At 60.5% G+C, this 18521-nt stretch overlaps 1 protein-coding gene across 1 annotated transcript in view; it reads left to right on the top strand.

The window, feature by feature from the left end:
- Positions 1-14839: 14839 nt before the first annotated feature.
- LOC126648038 (solute carrier family 22 member 6-A-like) overlaps positions 14840-18521 on the top strand; it is a 10139-nt gene continuing 6457 nt past the window's right edge. The window contains exons 1-3 of the mRNA XM_050330700.1: positions 14840-14995; positions 16406-16509; positions 17737-17891. Of these exons, the coding sequence (XP_050186657.1) occupies positions 16442-16509; positions 17737-17891 (223 nt within the window). The 5' untranslated portion in view covers positions 14840-14995; positions 16406-16441. The remainder of the gene's footprint in view (positions 14996-16405; positions 16510-17736; positions 17892-18521) is intronic.

Raw genomic sequence — 18521 nt, 5'->3', positions numbered from 1 at the left:
GTTATCCAGGTGTCTCCAGGTGTTATCCAGGTGTTATCCAGGTGTTTTTCCCCCCCCAGGAAGCAGTGCATGGAGCTGGAGCAGCAGTTTGATTTCCTCAAGGACCTGCTGGGGGGGTTTGGTTGTACCCAGGTGTTCCCAGGTGTCTCCAGGTGTTATCCAGGTGTTATCCAGGTGTCTCCAGGTGTTACCCAGGTGTTTTTCCCCCCCCAGGAAGCAGTGCATCGAGCTGGAGCAGCAGTTTGATTTCCTCAAGGACCTGCTGGGGGGGTTTGGTTGTACCCAGGTGTTATCCAGGTGTTCCCAGCTGTTCCCAGGTGTTCTCCAGGTGTCTCCAGGTGTTCTCCAGGTGTTATCCAGGTGTTTTTCCCCCAGGAAGCAGTGCATCGAGCTGGAGCAGCAGTTTGATTTCCTCAAGGACCTGCTGGGGGGGTTTGGTTGTACCCAGGTGTTATCCAGGTGTACCCAGGTGTTATCCAGGTGTTATCCAGGTGTTATCCAGGTGTTCTCCAGGTGTTATCCAGGTGTTTTTCCCCCCCCAGGAAGCAGTGCATCGAGCTGGAGCAGCAGTTTGATTTCCTCAAGGACCTGGTGGCCGCCGTGCCCGACATGCAGGGGACGGTGGCGGCCCACGGCGATGGGGACAGGGGACCCCGCAGGTGGGGATTGGGGGGGCACCTGGGGGGGCACCACAGGGACCTGGGGGCACCAGAGATACTTGGGGCATCACAGGGACCTGGGGGCATCACAGAGACCTGGGGGCACCTGAGATACTGGGGGCATCACAGATGCCTGGGGGACACCTGGGGGGGCACCTAGGGGGCATCACAGATAATTGGGGGGCATCCCAAATACCTGGGGGACATCACAGATAACTGGGGGGCACCCCAAAGGCCTGGGGGGCACCTGGGGGGGCACCACAGATACCTGGGGGGATAGCCTGGGGGCATCACAGATACTTGGGGGGCACCTGGGGGCATCACAGAGACCTGGAGGGCATCCTAAATACCTGGGGGCATCACAGATATCTGGGGGCACCTGGGGGGGCGCCTGAGGGGCATCACAGGGAGCTGGGGGGCACCACAGGGACCTGGGGGACACTTGGGGGTCATCACAGATAACTGGGGGCATCCGAATAACTGGGGGACACTGGGGGGGCGCCTGAGGGGGCATCACAGGGACCTGGGGGGCACCTGGGGCTCATCACAGATAACTGGGGGCACCTGGGGGCACCCACAGATACCTGGGGGGCACTTGGGGGGTACCTCAGGGACCTGGAGGGCATCACAGAGACCTGGGGAGCACATGGGGGCATCCCAAGTACCTGGGGGACATCACAGAGACCTGAGGGAGCACATGGGGGAGCACCACAGATACATGAGGGGCACCCCAAATACCTGGGGGGCACATGGGAGGCACCACAGATACATGGGGGCATCCCAAATACCTGGGGAGCACATGGGGGCACCACCGATGACATGGGAGGTACCCCAAATACCTGGGGGACACTCACAGAGACCTGGGGGCACCACAGGGACATGGGGGGGCACCCCAAATGCCTGGGGAGCACTGGGGGCATCACAGATACCTGGGGGGCACCTGGAGGGGTCTACAGAACAAATACTTTGGGGGCACTCTTAGATATTTGGGGGGCACCACAAATACCTGGGGGTCACACGGGGGGCACCCCAAATACCTTGGGGGCACCTCTGGGTCACCTGGGGGCACCTGGGAGGCATCACAGATGCCCGGGGGCACCAGGGACCTGGGGGGCACCCCTGGCTACCTGGGGGTCACCTCTGGGTCCCTGGGGGGCACCTGGGGGACACCCCCAAACCCCCCTGGGTGCCCCCCATGACACTTGGAGGGTGTTTTGAAGTGGTCCTGTTTGGAGAAATTGGTGGAGGTTTAGGGAGTGTTTAGAGGTGTCCTGTTGGGGTGTTGTTGGGTGTTTTTGGGTGAGGGATCCTAAAGGGGGTTTGGGGTCGTGGTTTGTGTTTCAGGGGCGCCGCCGAGGCTCGGGACGGAGAGCGGCGGGGCCCAGGGCCAAGGGGGACCCCAAGACAGTCGAGGACAGACTCGGGCAGGAGGTGGGGGGGGGAGTTTGCAGGGGGTCCCAGGGGGTTTGGGGGGATTTGGGGGGAGTCCCAGGGAGGGTTTAGAGGGTCCCAGAGAGGGTTTTGGGGGCCGGGGCCAAGGGACCCCAAGGCAGTCGGGGACAGACTCGGGCAGGAGGGTGGGTTTGGGGAGGTCCCAGGGGGGGTTTGGGGGTTTGGGGGGTCCCAGGGGATTTGGGGCCCAGGGGGCCCGAGCCAGGGGACCCCAAGGCAGTCGGGGACAGACTTGAGAGCAGGAGGTGGGGGGATTTGGGGGTCCCAGGGGATTTAGAGGGGGTCCCAGGGAGTCTGGGGGTCAGAGGGGAATTTGGGGGAGGTTGGGGGTCCCAGGGGGCCGAGGGCCAAGGGACCCAAAGACAGTCGAGGACAGACTCGGAGCAGGAGGAGTGGGGGGGAGATTTGGGGGTCAGGGGATTTGGGAGGTCCCAGGGGGAGTTTAAGGGGGTCCCAGAGGGTAGGGGAGTCCCAGGGGGTTGGGGGCCGGGGCCAAGGGGACCCCAAAACAGTCAGAGGACAGACTCCGGGCAGGAGGTGGGAGATTTGGGGAGTCCAGGGAGGTTTGGGGTCCCAGGGGGTGTTGGGGGTCCCAGGGAGCCAGGGCCAAAGGGACCCCAAAACAGTCGGGGACTGACTCCCAGGTGGGCAGGAGAGGTGGGAAGATTTGGGGGGGTCCCAGGGGTTTGGGGTCCCAGAGAGAATTTGGGAGGTCTAGGGAATTTGGGGGTCCCAGGGGGCCCAGGGCCAGGGACCCCAAGGCAGTCGGGGACAGACTCGGAGCAGGAGGTTGGGGAGATTTGGGGGTCCCGGGAGGTCCCAGGGAGTTTGGGGGTCCTCAGGGGGGCCAGGGTTGGGGTGCCCAAACAGTCAGGGACAGACTCTAGAGCAGGTCCCAGGGGGGTTTGGGAGAGTCCAGGGAGGTTTAGGGGGGGTCCCAGGGTAGGTTGGGGGTCCATAGGGAGTCTGAGAGTTTGGGGGGTGCCAGGGGGGTTTGGGGGGGAGTCCTGGGGCCAGGGGGACTCCAAGGCAGTCAGGGGACCGACTCGGAGCAGGAGGGTGGGGGGAGATTTGGGGGTCCCAGGGGGGTGTTTGGGGGGGGGTTGAGGGGTCCCGGAGGCCAGGGTGTCTGAGAGGTCCCAGGGTGTCTGGGGGTCCCAGGGGGGTTTGGGGGTCCCAGGGGTTTGGGGGGTCCCCAGGGGATTTGGGGGAGTCCCAGGGAGTGTTTGGGGGTCCCAGGGTTTTGGGGGTTCCTTGGGGTCCCAGAGGAATTTAGGGGTCTGGGATGGGGTCCTTGGAAGGAGGGGGTCTCACAGGACCCTGAGTGCCCTCTGGGGAGGTTTTGAGATCACTGTGGTGGGGGTCCTGGGGAACTGGGGGGGTCCCTGAGGGATGGGGAGGTCCTGTGGATTGGGGGGTTCCATGTAGTTGGGGGGCTCCTGGGGGTGGAGGGTCCCTGAGTGGGGGGGCTCCTGGGGAGTTGGGGTCCCTGAGGATGGGAAGTCCTGGGAGGTGCCAGAAAGTAGGGTCCTGTGAATTGGGGGAGTCTCTGAGAGGATTGGGGGTCCCAGGGTGTTGGGTTCCCTGGGGGGTTCCGGGGAGGGTCCCAAAGGAATTTAGGGGGAGTCCTGTGAGTTGGGGGTCCCCTGTGGAAGAGGGGGTCTCCTGGGACCTGAGGTGCCCTCTGGGATTGAAGTGGTTCTAGTGGTGGAGGTCCCTGAGGTTGGGGGGGTCCCTGGGAACTGTAGGGGTCCTGAGGTTTGGGGGGCTCCTGGGGTGGGGGCTCCTGGGGATTGGGGGAGTCCTGAAAATGGGGGTCCTGAGGGTTGGGGGATCCTGAAAATGGGGAGTCTCTGAGTGTTGGGGGTCCTGGGAATTGGGAGTTCCTGGGGGTGGAAGTCCCTGGGATGGGGGGTCCTAGGGGTTGGGGGTTCCTAGGGGAGTGGGGGCTCCCTGAAAGTTGGGGGCTCCTGAGGGGTGGCGGTGGGGATGGTCCCTGGTGGTGGGGGGGTCGGGTGGGGTCCCGGGTGCTGGTGCCCTCCCCAGGAGGCACTCGGAGGGACTCGGGCAGTGAGGGAGGACGAGGAGGTGCCACAACCCCCGCCCTCCCCTCGGCCGCCAGGTGACTTTTTGGGAGTTGTTTGAAGAGATTTTGGGGTGATTTGGGTGTTTTGGGTGATTTTGGGGTGGTTTTGAGGTGGTTTTGGGGAAGTTTAGGGTGTTTTGGGTGGCTTTGAGGTGGTTTGGGAGTTTGGGGGACTTTGGGACAGTTTGGGTGGTTTAGGGTGGTTTGGGGTGGTTTTGGGAGTGGTTTGAGGTGGTTTTAGGGTGGTTTTGAGTGTAATTTTGGGTGTTTGGTGTTTGGGGTGGTTTGGGGTGGTTTGGGTGGTTTTGAGATGTTTCTGGGGTGGTTTGGGTGGTTTTGGGGTGGTTTGGGGTGGTTTTGGGTGTTTCTGGGTGGCTTTAGGAGTGGTTTAGGTGTTTAGGGTGTTTAGGGAGGTGTTTTGGGTGGTTTGGGGTGGTTTGAGGTGCGTTGTAGTTTTTAGGGTGGTTTTGGGTGGTTTAGGGGTTGTTTGAGGTGTTTTGGGGTGGTTTGGGGGTCGAGGTGGTTTAGGAGTGCTTGGGGGGATTTGGGTGGTTTGGGGTGGTTTGAGGGTTTTGGGAGTGTTTGGGTGTTTGGGGTGGTTTTGGAGTGGTTTGGGGGTGGTTTGGGTGTGTTTATGGGGTGTTTTAGGGTGGTTTAGGGGTGTTTGGGTGTTTTGGGTGGTTTGAGGTGGTTTGAGGTGGTTTTGGGGATGAGGTGTTTTGGGGTTGTTTGAGGTGTTTTTGGGTGGTTTGGGTGGTTTGAGGTGGTTTGAGGTGGTTTTGGGGGTGTAGTTTGAGGGGGTTTAGGTGGTTTGGGGTTGTTGGAAGTGATTTTGGGGTGATTTGGGTGTTTTGGGGCGGTTTGGGTGGTTTGAGGTGTTTTTAGGGTGGTTTGGGTGGTTTTGGGGTGCTTTGAGTGTTCTGGGTGGTTTTGGGGTGGTTTGGGGGGTCGAGGTGGTTTTGGGGTTGTTTGAAGTGATTTTGGGGTGATTTGGGTGTTTTGGGTGGTTTTGGGGTGGTTTGAGGTGGTTTTGGGGTGTATTGGGTGGTTTTGGGGTGGTTTGAGGTGGTTTTGGGGTGGGTTTGGGTGGTTTTGGAGTGGTTTGGGGGTCGGGGTGTTTTAGGGTGGTTTTGGGGTGGTTTGGGGTGATTTTGGGTGGTTTGGGGTGGTTTTGGGGTGATTTTGGGGTGGTTTGGGTGATTTTGGGGTGTTTTGGGGTGCAGTTTGGGTGTTTTGGGGGTAGTTTGGGTAGTTTTGGGGTGATTTGGGGTTTTGGGTATTTTGGGGTGGTTTGGAGTGATTTTGGGAGTGATTTGGGGTGGTTTGGGGTGGTTTGGGTGGTTTGAGGGTGGTTTTAGGGTGGTTTGGGGTGATCTGGGTGGTTTGGGTGGTTTAGGGTGGTTTTGGAGTGGTTTGGGTGTTTCTGGGTGGTTTTGGGGTGGTTTGGGTGGTTTTGGGTGGTTTAGGGTGGTTTGGGGTGTTTGGGGTGTTTTGGGGTGGTTTGGGGAGTTGAGGTGGTTTGGGGTGGTTTAAGGTAGTTTTGGAGTGCTTTTGGGTGTTTTAGGTGGTTTGGTGGTTTTGGATGATTTTGGGTGGTTTTAGGTGGTTTGGGGTGGTTTGGGTGTTTTGGAGTGTGTTTGGGGTGGTTTGAGGTGGTTTAGTGGTTTGGGTGGTTTGGGTGGTTCTGGGGTGTTTGGGGTGGTTTTGAGGGGTAGTTTGAGGTGGTTTTGGGGTGATTTGAGGGTGGTTTTGGGAGTGGTTGGGTGGTTTGGGATATGTTTGAGGTGGTTTAGGGTGGTTTGAGGAGTGTTTTGGGGAGTTTGGGTGGTTTTGGAGTTGTTTGAAGTTATTTGGGGGTGTTTTAGGGTGGTTTGGGTGGTTTGGGGTGGTTTGGGGTGTTTTGGGTGGTTTAGGTGGTTTGGAGTGGGTTGAGTGTTTTGAGTGTGTTTAGGAGTGATTTGAGGAGTTTTTGGGTGATTTAAGGTGGTTTTGGGGGTGTTTTTGGGGGTGATTTTGGGTGGTTTGGGTAGATTTTAGGGTGTTTGTAGTGGTTTCGGGTGTGTTTTAGCTGGTTTGGGTGTTTCTGGGCAGTTTGGGGGTGGTTTTTGGTGTTTCTGGGGTGTTTTTCGGTGTTTTTGGGATGTTTTGGGTGTTTCTGGGGTGTTTTGGGGGAAGTTTTGGGTGGTTTTTGGTGTTTCTGGGTTAGTTTTGAGGAAGTTTTGGGTGGTTTTTGGTGTTTCTGGGGTATTTTTGGGGAAGTTTTGGGTGTTTTTGGTGTTTCTGGGGTATTTTTGGCTGGTTTTGGGTATTTCTGGGGTGTTTTTGGCATGTTTTTTGTGTATTTTGGGTTATTTCCGTCACATTTCGAGCAGATTTTGACATCCCCCTCCCCCTTTTCCCGCAGCCCCGGCGTTCCCTTACGCCCCTGGGCCCTCCCCATCCCGAGGGTCTCCCGAGCCTAGGGCCGCGCTCGTGGGGGGGGAGGAGGAGGAGGAGGACGAAGATTGCGACTCTTGCGGCCCCTCCCCACCCTTTGCCCGATTCCCTCCTTTTCCCCAAAAAAATCCGGGCGGGGCCCGACCCCTCCCCAGTTCAGCCTTGCTGGGAGCCGGGCCCGGCCCAGTTTGGGGGCAGCACTGGGGGCACTGGGAGCACTGGGAGGGCCCCTCCCCCTCACTGGTGTGATGAGTTGTTTCTGTTCTTTTTTTTGGGGGGAGGGCTCAGCGAGACCCCCCTCCCCCAGACATCTGAAAACCCCTCCCCACTCCAGGACCCCCACTTTTTGGGGAGAGAGAGCAAAGGGGGTCGAGGGTTGATTGAGGGCCGTTTGGGGGGTTTGATGAGTCGGGGGTTTTTAATCAGCTCAATAAAGTTCCTGTTTCCGTGGATTTGGGACCCGAAATCCTGGGGACCCCAAAAGCCTGAGACCCCCCAGAATTCTGGGGACACCCAAAATTCCTGGGACCCCTCCCAAAATCCTGGGGACCCTGGGGATACCCCAACTCCTGGGACTACAAAACCTGGAGACCCCTCCCCAAAATTTTGGGACAACTTCAAAACCCCTGAGACCCCTCCCCAAGTCCTAGGGACCCCCAAATTTCTGGCCTCCCCACCGGGTCCATAGAGCACTTCCCTTCACGACCACCAGAGGCAGCCAGAGACCCCAGGGGCTCTTGAGAGTTTAGAGGAGTTTGGGGAACTCTTGGGGTCTGGGAGGCTTTGGGGATTGGAGGGGCTCTGGGGGTCTGTGGAGAGTCTAGAGGGCTCTTGGGGGGTCTGGGGGATCGGGGATCTGGGAGGCTCTTGGGGTCTGGGGGCTTTTGGGGATTGTGGGGAGTCTGGGGGCTCTTGGGGTCTGGGAGGGCTCTGGAGGGGCTCGAGGGCTTTTGGGGGATTGGGGGAGCTCTTGGGGTCTGGGGGCTCTAGGGGATTGTGGAGGGATCTAGGGGGCTCTTGAGCTCTTGGGGGCTGTAAGTGGGGGCTCTGGGGGGCTCTTGGGGTCAGGGGCTTTGGGGGGTTGAGGGAGGGTCAGGGGGCTCTTGGGGTCTGGGGGGGCTGTAGGGAGCTCTGGGGGAGTCTCTGGGGGCTCTTGGGGTCTAGGGGGGGCTTGTGGGGGTCTCTGGGGGCTCTTGGGGTCTGGGGATGTGCTTTTGGGGGCTCTGGGGTTTGGGGGTCTGGGGGTCTCTTGGGGTCTGGGGGCTCTTGGGGTCTAGGGGGTCTCTGGGGAAGGTCTCTGCTAAAGGGTCTCTCAGGGTTCTATGGGGTCTCTCAGGGGCTCCGTGGCCGTTTCTTGGGGTCGGGGGAGACACACCACAAGTTCAGGAGGTCCTCAATGCGAGGAGGGGTCGATCTATAGGAGGAGGGTCGATCTATGGGAGGGGGTCCATATATAGGGAAGGGGTTGATTTATGAGGAGGGTCGATCTATGGGGAGGGGTCGATCTCTATAGGGGGAGGGGTCGATCTCTAGGGAGAGGTCGGTTATAGGGAAGGAGTCGATCTGTAGGGAAAGGATAAATCTATGAGGAAGATCGATTATAGAGGGAGAGAGGAGTCGATCTCTGAGAGAGGGTCGATCTATAGAGGGAGGGATCGATTTATGAGAGGAGAGATAGGGAGGATGATCTATGAGGAGAGGAGTCAGTCTATGGGGGAGGGGTCGATCTATAGGGGTGGAGATCGATTTATAGGGGAAGGGAGTCGTCTGAGGAGAGAGAGGTCGAGTTATAGAGAAGAGTCGATCTATAGAGAGAGGTCGATTATAGAGGTGAGGGTCGATCTACGGAGGATGCGAGTCTGTAGGGAGAGGAGGATCGATCTGTGGGAGGAGTCTGATCTTTAGGGGTCTGTCCCTCTGGGGTCTCCTCAGGGCCCCGGAGGGGCAGGCACAGAGGACCAGAAGCGTCAAGACCCACTCATCCTCCCTCCCCGTCCTCCCTCCTCCTCCCCGCTGGCGCTGGAATTCCTTTGCTCCCTCCCCGTCCCAGGTTAATCCAGGTGGCACCAGGAAGACCGCTTTGGGGCTCGTTGTGTACTTGAGCAGCGCAGAGGCGCTAGGGACCCAGGGACCCCGGAGCAGGTGAGGACACAGGGGACCCAGACCCCGGAGACAGGGAGAGCACAGGGGACCAAGGACCGACCAGGAGAGAGAGGGCTGGGGGACCCCAGGGTCCCAGGAGCAGGTGAGCAGAGGGCGCGCAGGGACCCCAGGACCCCAGAGCAGGTGAGGACACAGGGGGCGCGCAGGGACCCCAGGACCCCCAGGAGCAGGTGAGGGCACGGGGAGACCCTCAGAGCGTGGGGAGACACACAGGACCCCAGGACCCCGGAGCAGGTGAGGGCACAGAGGAGTCCGAGAGACCCCAGAGCAGAGAGAGGACACGAGAGACCCTCAGGCAGGGAGGGACACGCAGGGACCCCAGAGCAGAGTGAGGCACAGGGGACCCTCTAGATTAGGAGGACACAGGGACCCCAGGGGACCCAGAGCAGAGGTGACACGGAGGGACCCTCAGAGCAGGGAGGCGCACAGGGACCCCCGAGACCCCAGAACAGGTGAGGCAGCGGGGGGACACAGGAGGACCCCAGAACAGGGAGGTGACACAGGGGACCCAGAGCAGGGGACACGAGGGACCCAGGGCAGGTGGGGAGAGGGGGGACACAGGAGGGACCTTCAGGACCCCAGAGCAGGTGAGGGCACAGGGGGACACAGAGGACCCCGGGCAGTATCAGGAGAGAGGTGGGAACACAGGAGGGACCCCAGAACAGCGAGGAGAGGGGACCTCAGAGCAGCAGGGGACATAGGAAGGACCCCTCAGAGCAGGTGAGGACACGGGGGAGGACACAGGAGGGACCCCAGAGCAGAGTGAGGAGAAGAGGGAGACCCCAGAGCAGAAGGGGACATGGAAAGGACCCCAGAGCAGAGTGAGGACTTGAGGAAGGGACAGAGGGACCCCAGAGCAGGGAGGACACACAGGGACCCCATGGCAGAAGTGGATACAGAGAACGGGCATGGAAGGACCTTCAGGGACCCCCAAGTAGTGAGAGACACAGAGGGACACAGGAGGGACCCCAGAAGCAGAGAGTCATGCAGGACCCCAGAACAGAGTGAGGCACAGGGAGGACCCTCAGAGCAGGAGGGGCACCAGGGACCCTCAGAGCAGAGAGGACGCACAGGGACCTGGGACCCCAGAACAGGGGGACACAGAGGACCCTCAGAGCAGAGAGTACACAAGGGCCCCAGGACCCCAGAGCAGAGTGAGGACACGAGAGGGGACACAGGAGGGACCCCAGAGCAGAGAAGGCACGAGGACCCCAGGGCAGGTGAGAGAGAGGTAGGGACCCCAAGAGCAGAGAGGACACAGAGGGACCCCAGGAACAGTGAGAGAGAGACCCCAGAGCGAGGAGGACGAGGAAAGGACCCCAGGAGCAGGTGAGAGAAGAGGGAGACTCCAGAGCGGAAGGAGGCACAGGAGGGACCCCAGAGCAGAGTGAGGACACAGGGGGACACGGAGGGACCCCAGAACAGGAAGGACCTTCGGGACCCCAGAGCAGAGTGAGACACGGGGGGACACAGGAGAGGACCCCCAGAGCGAGGGACACAGGAGGGACCCAGGGCAGAGTGAGACACGGCAGGAGGGACACAGGAGGGACCCCAGAACAGGTGAGACACTGAGGCACCCGAGGCAGGTGAGACACGGGGACACAGGAGGACCCAAGACCCCAGAGCAGGTAGGGACACTGAGGATGCGAGAGAGACCCCAGAACAGAGGGGGACACAGGAGGGATCCCCAGAGCAGGTGAGAGGAGGGGGACACAGGAAGGACACAGAGGGACCCCAGAACAGGGAGGACCTTCAGGGACCCCAAGCAGGTGAGGCACAGAGGGAAGGGACACAGGAGGGATCCCCAGAGCAGAGGGGCACGCAGGACCCCAGGAGCAGGTGGAGGAGAGGGTGGGGACCCCAAGAGCAGGGGAGGACACAGGAGAGGACCCCAGGGCAGGTGAGAGAGGGGGGACACAGGGAGGGACCTTCAGGACCCCAGAGCAGAGTGAGGACACGAGGGACACAGGAGAGGACCCCAGAGCAGAGGGCACAGAGAGGACCCCGGAAGAGAGTGAGAGAGAGGAGACCCCAAGAGCAGGGGAGAGGCGCAGGCACCCTCAGAGCGAGGAGAGACGCACAGGGACCCTGGGACCCCAGAACAGAGAGGGACACAGAGGACCCTCAGAGTAGAGGGTACACACAGGGACCCCAGGACCCTAGAGCAGGTGAGGACACAGGGGGACACGGAGGGACCCCAGAACAGGAGGGACCTTCAGGACCCAGAGCAGGTGAGAGACACAGGGGAAGGGACACAGGAAGGACCCCCAGAGCAGGGAGAGCACGCAGGGACCCCAGGGCAGGTGGGGAGAGAGGGTAGGGACCCAAGAGCAGGGGAGGGGACAGGGGAGGACCCCGTGGCAGGTGAGGACACAGGAGGGACACGGAGGGACCCCAGAACAGGGAGGGACACGGAGGGACCTCCGGGACAAATCGGGGACATCAGGGGTCCCGGGAGGGGTTGAGGGACATCAGGAGGGTTGGGGACATCGAGGGGGTTGGGGACATTATGGAGGGTTTGGGGGCATCGGGGGGTGTTGGGGACATTATGGAGGGTTTGGGGACATCGGGGGAGGGGTTGGGGACATTGGGGGGTTGGGGACATCAGGGAGAGGTTGGAGGACATCGAGGAGGGTTGAGGGACATCAGGGGGTTGGGGACATCAGGGGAGTTGGGGACATCGAGGGAGGGTTGGGGACATCGAGGAGGGGTTGAGGGACATCAGGGGGTTGGGGACATCGAGGGGGTTGGGGACATCGAGGAGGGTTGGGGACATCGAGGGGGTTAGGGGACATCGAGGGAGGTTGGGGACATCGGAGGAGGTTGGGGACATCAGGGGAGGGGTTTGGGGACATCAGGGGAGGGTTGGGGACATCGAGGAGGGTGTTGGGGACATCCGGGAGGGGTTGGGGACATCAGGGAGGGGTTGGGGACATCGCAGGGGCCCTTCCACTTGGGAGACACAGGGCACAGCTGGCCGGATGTCCCCGTTGTCCCCAGGAGCCACCGGGGTGGGGGCAGGGGACAGGGGACAGCAGGGAGGGGACAGGGGACATCTGGAGGGGTTAGGGGACATCGGGAGGGACAGGGACAGCAGGAGGGGGTTGGGGGACAGCAGGAGGAGGACAGGGACAGCAGGAGGGTTGGGGACATCGAAGGAGGGGTTGGGGACATCAAGGAGGGTTGGGGACATCAGGAGGGGTTGGGGACATCGGGAGGGGACAGGGACAGCAGGAGGGTTGGGGACATCAGGGGGTTGGGGACATCGGGGAGGGTTTGGGGACATCGGGGGGTTGGGGACAGCGGGAAGGGGTTGGGGACATCAGGGGTTGGGGACAGCAGGAAGGGTTGGGGACATCAGGAAGGGGACAGGGGACATCTGGAGGGGTTGGGGACATCAGGAGGAGGACAGGGACAGCGGGAAGGGTTGGGGACATCAGGGAGAGGGGACAGAAGGGACATCAGGAGGGGTCAGGGACATCAGGAAGAGGGGACAGGGACAGCAGGAGGGGTTAGGGGACATCAGGAGGGGTTGGGGACATCTGGAGGGGTTGGAGACATCGGGAGGGGTTAGGGACAGCGAGAGGGGACAGGGACATAGGGGAGGGGACAGGGACATCAGGGAGGGACAGGGACATCGGGAAGGGGACAGGGACAGCAGGAGGGGACTAGGGACAGCAAGAGAGGACAGGGACAGCGGGAGGGTTAGGGACATCAGGGAGAGGGACAGGGACATCAGGAGGGACAGAGACATCGGGGAGGGTTAGGGACATCAGGAGGGTTAGGGACATCAGGGAGGGCTGGGGACATCGGAGAGGGAGTTGGGGACATTGGGAGGGTTAGGGACATCGGGAAGGGACAGGGACAGCAGGAGGGGCTGGGGACATCAGGAGGGTTGGGGACAGCAGGAAGGGGTTGGGGACATCGAGGAGGGGGACAGGGACAGCAGGAGAGGGACAGGAGACAGCGGGAGGGTTGGGGACATCAGAGGGTTGGGGACATCTGGAGGGTTGGGGACATCAGGAGGGTTAGGGACAGCAGAGGGACAGGGACAGCAGGAGGGTTGAGGGACATCGGAGGGGACAGGGACATGGGAGGGTTGGGGACATGCGACGCAAGTGGTGACACCGCTGAGGTTCAGCCACACCCATCAGGGTCACCACGACCTCTGGGTCCCCTCTGGGTCCTCCTGTCCCCATCTGTGTCCCCTCCCGTGTCCCCTGTCCCCATCCCTGTCCCCTGTCCCCATCTGTGTCCCCTCCGTGTCCTGTCCCCATCCCGGTCCCTGTCCCCATCCTGTCCCCTCCCCATGTCTGTCCCCCTCCCCTTGTCCCCTGTCCCCACTCCTGGTGGTGTCCCCACTCCCCCTGTCCCGTGTCCCTGTGGCCCTGGGGGTGGCCCCGTGATGGTGTCCCCAAGGCTGATGGTGTCCCCAAACCCCGGTGTCCCCAAGGGTGGTGTCCTCATGTCCTGGTGTCCCCATGTCCAGCAGTGTCCCTGTGGATGATGGTGTCCCCATGGGTGACATTGTCCCCCCTTGTCCTGCAGTGTCCCCACAGTGTCCCTTTGGTGTCCCCATGGGTGACACTGTCCCCCTGTCCCCCCTTGTCCTGCAGTGTCCCTGTGGTGTCCCCATGGGTGACACTGTCCCCCACCAATCCCATGGTGCATCCCCACCCATCTCCGTGTCCCCAGTCATGTCCCCGTGGTGTCCCCATGGATGACACTGTCCCCCATGTCCCCAGTCCCCCCTTGTCCTGCAGTGTCCCGTGGTGTCCCCATGGGTGACTACTTGTCTACTGCTCCAGTAGTGTCCCACACAGTGTCCCCATGAGTGCACTACCCTGTCCCTAGTCCCACAGTGTCCCCACAGTGTCCCCGTGGTGTCCCCATGGGTGACACTGTCCCCCCTTGTCTGCAGTGTCCTGCGGTGTCTGTCGGTGTCCCCATGGGTGACACTGTCCCCAATCTGCTCGTGTCCCCACTAGTGTCCCTTTGGTGTCCCCATGGGTGGCCTGTCCCCCACTGTCCCACTTGTCCCCCAGTGTCCCTGTGGTGTCCCATGGATGACACTGTCCCACACTATGTCACCCATCTTGTCTGCGAGTGTCCCCACAGTGTCCCTTTGGTGTCCCCATGGGTGACACTGTCCCCCCTTGTCCCCCCTTGTCCTGCAGTGTCTCCACCATGTGTCCCCTGGTGGTGTCCTGTGGTGTTCCCATGGTAGCACTGTCCCCACTGTCCTGCAGTGTCCCCAGTGTCCCTGGTGTCCCCATGGGTGACACTGTCCCACTAGTCCCCACTGTCCCCCTATGTCCGCAGTGTCCCTGCAGGGTACCGGTGTCCCCGTGGTGTCCCCGTGGTGTCCCCATGGGTGACACTGTCCCCGCAGTGTACCAGTGTCCCTAGTTGTCCCCTGTGTGTCCCTGCCCATGGCGTTCGGGGCTCTGCTGGCCCAGGTGGGGGGCCTGGGCCGGTTCCAGGTGCTGCAGACGGCGCTGCTGGCGGTGCCCATCCTGCTCATGGCCAGCCACAACCTGCTCCAGAACTTCACTGCCGCCGTCCCCCCGCACCGCTGCCGTCCCCCTGCCACCCCCAGTGTCCCTCTGCCACCCGGTGTCCCCCTGCCACCCCGGTGTCCCACTGTCACCCCGGTGTCACCACAGCCACCCGGTGTCCCCACTGTCACCCCTGGTGTCCCCTCTGCCACCCCTGATGTCCCCAGTGTCACCCCTGGTGTCACCTCTGCCACCCCCGGTGTCCCCACGGCCAACCCTGGTGTCCCCTCTGCCACCCCCATGTCCCCATGGCCACCCGAGTGTCCCACGACCCCCTGGTGTCCCCATGACCACCCCTGATGTCCCCATGGCCACCCCGGGGCCACCCCCGACCACCCCCCATGTCACCTCCGGGGCCTCCAGTGCCCGCCTGAGACCCCCTGATGCCACCCCGGTGTCCCCTGATGCCACCCCGGTGTCCCCCGATGCCACCCCAGTGTCCCCCAGTGCCGCCCACCCCACATTGTCACACCCCGTGACGCCTCCAACGGCACCCTGGGGTCCCCCGAGGCCACCCTGGGGTCCCCCGAGGCCACCCTGGGGTCCTGCTGGCGCTTGGTGGGCGCCAACGGCAGCACCGAGCCCTGCCGGGACGGCTGGGACTACGATCTAGCGTCTACGTGGCCACCATCGTCACCGAGGTGGAGGAGGGACGAGGGGTGGGAGAGGAGAGGAGGAAGGAAGGAAGGGAAGGATGGTGGGATGGATGGATGGATGGACATTGGGATGGATGTTGGGATGTTTGGAGGGATGGATGGATGGACATTGGGATGGATGAATTTTGGGATGGATGAATGGATGGATGGATGGATGGATGGATGTTGGGATGGATGGGGGGATGGACATTGTGATGGGTGGATGGACATTGGGATGGATGGATGTTGGGATGGGTGGATGGACATTGGGATGGGTGGATGGACATTGGGATGGATGGATGGACATTGGGATGGGTGGATGGGTGGATGGACATTGGGATGGGTGGATGAACATTAGAGATGGGTAGATGAACATTGAGATGGATGAATGTTAGAGATGAATGAATGAATGGTGAGATGAACATTAGGATGGATGAATGAACATTGAGATGAGTAGATGGATGAATAGGTGAATGGATGAATGAGTAGATAGGATGAGATAGATAGATAGATGGATAGGTAGATGAGATGAGATGGATGAATGAACATTAGAGATAGGTAGATAGGTAGATGAACATTAGAGATAGGTAGATGAACATTGAGATAGGTAGATGAACATTAGAGATAGATGAATGTTAGATAGGTAGATGAGACATTAGAGATAGATGGATGAACATTAGAGATAGGTAGATGAGATGAGATGAGTAGATAGATGGATGGGTAGATGGACATTAGAGATGAAGTGAGATGAATATTAGAGATAGATAGGTAGATAGACATTGAGATAGATGAACATTAGGATAGAGTGAATGAACATTAGAGATGGATGAATATTAGAGATAGATAGATGTTAGAGATAGATGAGATAGATAGATAGATAGATAGATAGATGAATGAGATAGTTAGAGATAGATGAGATAGATTTAGAGATAGATAGATAGATGGATGAGACAATAGGATAGATAGATGAACGATTAGAATGGAGTAGATGAGTATTGAATGAATAGATAGATATTAGATGGATAGATAGATAGATGAATGAATGAATGAGATAGATAGATAGATGAATGAATGATAATTTAGAGATAGATGAATGAGATTTATGAGATAGATGAATGAACATTAGAATGAGATGAGTATTGAGATGAGATGGATAGATGAAGAGATAGACATTAGGATGAGATAGATAGAAATAGAGATAGATGAATGAGATTTAGAGATAGATAGATAGATGAACATTAGAGATAGATGAGATAGATGAGACATTAGAGATGAATGAATTCTAGAGATAGATGGATGGAATTTTAGAGATAGATGAGATGAATATTTAGAGATGGATGGATGGATGGACATAGGGATGGATGGATGGATGGACATTGGGATGGACAGATGGACGGATGTCTCCCTCCCCCGCAGTGGGACCTGGTGTGTGGCTACCGGCAGCTGCGGCAGATGGCCCAGTCCATCTACATGGCCGGGGTCCTGGTGGGCGCCCTGGTCCTGGGGGGCCTCTCGGACAGGTAAGGGCAGCACAGCCCCCCCGGCCTCCGTGTCCCCGGGCAGACCCTGACCGGTGTCACCCAGGGGCTCCCAGTGGCTCCCAGTGTCACCCAGTGGCTCCCAGTATCTCCCAGTGGCTCCCTGTGTCACCCTGTGTCACCCACTGTCTCCTGGTGTCACTCACTGTCTCCCAGTGCCTCCCAGCATCTCCCAGTATCTCCCACTGCCTCCCACTGCCTCCCAGTGCCTCCCAGTATCTCCCAGTGTCATGCACTGTCACCCAGTGTCACCCAGTATCTCCCAGTGTCTCCCAGTATCTCCCAGTGCCTCTCAGTGTCTCCCAGTATCTTCCAGTGTCACCCAGTGTCTCCCAGTGTCACTCAGTGCCACGTGGTGTCTCCCAGTATCTCCCAGTGCCTCTCAGTATCTCCCACTGCCTCCCAGTGCCTCCCAGTGCCCCAGTGCCTCCCAGTGCCTCCCAGTTCCTCCCCGTTGCAGGTTCGGGCGCAAGGCGCTGCTGCTGTGGTCGTACCTGCAGCTGGGGGTGATGGGGACCTGCACGGCCTTCGCCCCCAACTACCTCCCAGTGCCTCCCAGTGCCTCCCAGTGCCCCCAGTGCCTCCCAGTGCCTCCCTGTTGCAGGTTCGGGCGCAAGGCGCTGCTGCTGTGGTCGTACCTGCAGCTGGGGGTGATGGGGACCTGCACGGCCTTCGCCCCCAGCTACCTCCCAGTGCCTCCCAGTATCTCCCAGTTCCTCCCAGTGCCTCCCAGTGCCTCCCAGTGCCTCCCAGTGCCTCCCAGTGGCTCCCAGTGTCTCCCAGTGCCTCCCAGTATCTCCCAGTTCCTCCCAGTTGCTCCCTGTTGCAGGTTTGGGCGCAAGGCGCTGCTGCTGTGGTCGTACCTGCAGCTGGGGGTGATGGGGACCTGCACGGCCTTCGCCCCCAACTACCTCCCAGTGCCTCCCAGTGTCTCCCAGTGCCTCCCAGTGCCTCCCAGTATCTCCCAGTGTCTCCCAGTGCCTCCCAGTGCCTCCCAGTTCCTCCCAGTTCCTCCCCGTTGCAGGTTTGGGCGCAAGGCGCTGCTGCTGTGGTCGTACCTGCAGCTGGGGGTGATGGGGACCTGCACGGCCTTCGCCCCCAGCTACCTCCCAGTGCCTCCCAGTGTCTCCCAGTGGCTCCCAGTGCCTCCCAGTACCTCCCAGTGCCTCCCAGTGCCTCCCAGTGCCTCCCAGTGCCTCCCCGTTGCAGGTTCGGGCGCAAGGCGCTGCTGCTGTGGTCGTACCTGCAGCTGGGGGTGATGGGGACCTGCACGGCCTTCGCCCCCAACTTCGCCTCCTACTGCGCCTTCCGCTTCGCGGCGGGGATGGCCCTGTCCGGCTTCGGCCTCAGCATCGCCTGCCTCGGTCAGGGACGGGGGGGTGAGGAGGGACAGACTGGGGAGGGGAGGGGACAGCCTGGGGATGGGGAGGGACAACCCCGTGGTCAGCAGGGGGACAGACTGGGGATGGGGAGGGGACAGACTGGGGAGGGGGAGGGGACAACCCCATGGTCAACAGGGGACAACCCCATGGTCAACAGGGGATAACCTGGGGATGGGGAGGGGACAGCCTGGGGATGGGGAGGGGACAACCCCATGGTCAACAGGGGACAGCCTGGGGAATGGGGAGGGGACAGACTGGGGATGGGGAGGGGACAGCCTGGGGAGGGGAGGGGAGAGACTGGGGAGGGGGAGGGACAGCCCCATGGTCAACAGGGACAGCCCCATGGCTGAGGAGGGGACAACCCAATGGCCACAGGTGGGGACATCTCAGTGGCCATGGGGTGGGAACATGGCCATGGGGTGGGGACATCTCAGTGGCCACGGGATGGGGACATCTCAGTGGCCACGGGGTGGGGACACCTCAGTGGCCATGGGTGGGGACATGACCACGGGTGGGGACAACCCAATGGCCACGGGTGGGGACATCTCAGTGGCCATGGGGTGGGGACATGACCACGGGTGGGGACATCTCAGTGGCCATGGGGTGGGGACA

The sequence above is a fragment of the Myiozetetes cayanensis genome, unplaced genomic scaffold (genome assembly GCF_022539395.1).
Source record: "Myiozetetes cayanensis isolate MyiCay16 unplaced genomic scaffold, myiCay2020 scf430, whole genome shotgun sequence".
NCBI lineage: Eukaryota > Metazoa > Chordata > Aves > Passeriformes > Tyrannidae > Myiozetetes > Myiozetetes cayanensis.
The sequence above is the reverse complement of the archived record's forward strand: the minus strand, read 5'-3'. Positions and strand labels throughout refer to the sequence as shown.